At 40.2% G+C, this 1,703-nt stretch overlaps 1 protein-coding gene across 1 annotated transcript in view; it reads right to left on the minus strand.

Moving 5' to 3' along the window:
* Window positions 1-1,703, minus strand: part of pipox (pipecolic acid oxidase) — a 39,302-nt gene that overhangs the window by 28,508 nt on the left and 9,091 nt on the right. Inside the window, exons 5-7 of the mRNA XM_008425189.2 lie at window positions 1,163-1,315; window positions 852-1,001; window positions 310-385 (exon numbers count right to left, since the gene is read on the minus strand). Of these exons, the coding sequence (XP_008423411.1) occupies window positions 310-385; window positions 852-1,001; window positions 1,163-1,315 (379 nt within the window). The remainder of the gene's footprint in view (window positions 1-309; window positions 386-851; window positions 1,002-1,162; window positions 1,316-1,703) is intronic.

Genomic DNA, 1,703 nt, shown 5'->3' on the forward strand with positions numbered 1-1,703 from the left:
TATATATATATATATGTTTTTCAGCCGACGAGTTCTAGGTTAGTTTAGTCAGATATTTGAAAAAAATTATATTTTATGTATATTTTATTCAAATTTTGTGCTTTATCCATAGGACCTGTTTTGTCCCTATTCTTAAGAATCACTGAAACGTTAAAAAGAAACAGGTTATCCTGGCTCAATAATTAAAAAAACAACAACTTAGATTTGTGATCTGGTTATCAACGGTAGTAGAGGTTGTAGTAACTGTCATGGCACCCTGGTTTCCAATAGATGACTCTTTAGTTGGCTTTGATGTTTTTGGAAATATACCTGAGAATCCTGCTCCAATGACAATGTTGCTGTAGTTCGGATGGTAATCCAACACAAAGTGGCGATCAGGTGTTAGCTACAAAACCAAAACAAGCAAAATAGAACAAGTCATATATGAAATATTTTACTGATACATAAAGGCAATCTGAATTATGCACATCTATGTATTTTCCCCTGGAGTTTCAGATTTTCTGCCTCATTTATTAAACCTCTGCAGCTATTTTTAAAGCCCTTTTTTAAAAAATAATCAAAATTCTGCCTCTGGAAGAACAGACAACACTCACTAATACCAAAGGACCAACTCTCAGAAAATGACATTTTTAGTTCACCACAAGAAGGCGTGGATGATATGAGGCTGAGAACAAAATGATCTGATTTTTATCCCACTGCTTCTAGAAGGAGAACTGATTTCAGAAGTTCAGCCTGACCTTCAGAGACTTTATGCCTGAGTAGAAATACTAACACAGAGCAAACCCAAAACAACCCCAGAACATGACACTTCAAGGCAGAAATACTTCTGGGGGTTTCTCCTCCACCCTTACTGTATACATGCAGCTCTCCACCACAGCAGGCTCAGGAACCAGGCCAGGTATGCATCTGGAAACGTATCGCTTAAGGATATCGATGTCAGACGTGTCTGTCTGCAGGTCTCTGTAATCCGGGTCAGTCTTGCTGCCCATGTGGTAGCATATCTGCACACAGAGTGGGAATACATCGGCCAACAATTATTCCACTCCAAACGCTCCTTTGTGATCTGAATATTGCACACACTGATATTGCAACGATGATATTTTGTGCAGTATCACTTTCAATAGTTGAGGAAATGCTGGATGTGTATTACACACTCACCCACCTTCACCAAGTCTGGATATTCATTCGACGGGAGGCCATAGATGTGTTCTTTGCTCTCCAAACTCCCAGTGACCACAAAGCATGGAAAACGCTGCTTCACACCGTAAGTCCCAGGAGTCTTCTCTTTCCAGTAGCACACATTGATCTTAACAGTCTGTTGTGCAAAGACACAGCAACATAGCTCAGTCTGACATGCATGCTTAGGATACCATGACATGCATGTCATGGTATCCTGTCACGGTATCCTAAATGTCCAGCAAAATGGTTGCTAACCATTTTTGCTGGATGATAAATTGTCCCAGAATGCAGGGCCGGCCCAAGGCAAAGCAAACTAAGCAGCTGCTTAGGGCCCCAGGGCCACCAAAGGGTCCACTTTTTGCAGTGGTGCTTAAGTAGAGTTTTCGTTTATCTGTACTTTACTTAAGTAGATTTAATAATGGATATTTTTACTCCACTACATTTTACAGTAAGTATCTGTACTTTCTACTTCACTACATTTCTACAAAACTGTCGCGTTACTCGTTACATCCAAGTCGCGTTGC

Source organism: Poecilia reticulata, linkage group LG13, assembly GCF_000633615.1.
Source record: "Poecilia reticulata strain Guanapo linkage group LG13, Guppy_female_1.0+MT, whole genome shotgun sequence".
Lineage (NCBI taxonomy): Eukaryota > Metazoa > Chordata > Actinopteri > Cyprinodontiformes > Poeciliidae > Poecilia > Poecilia reticulata.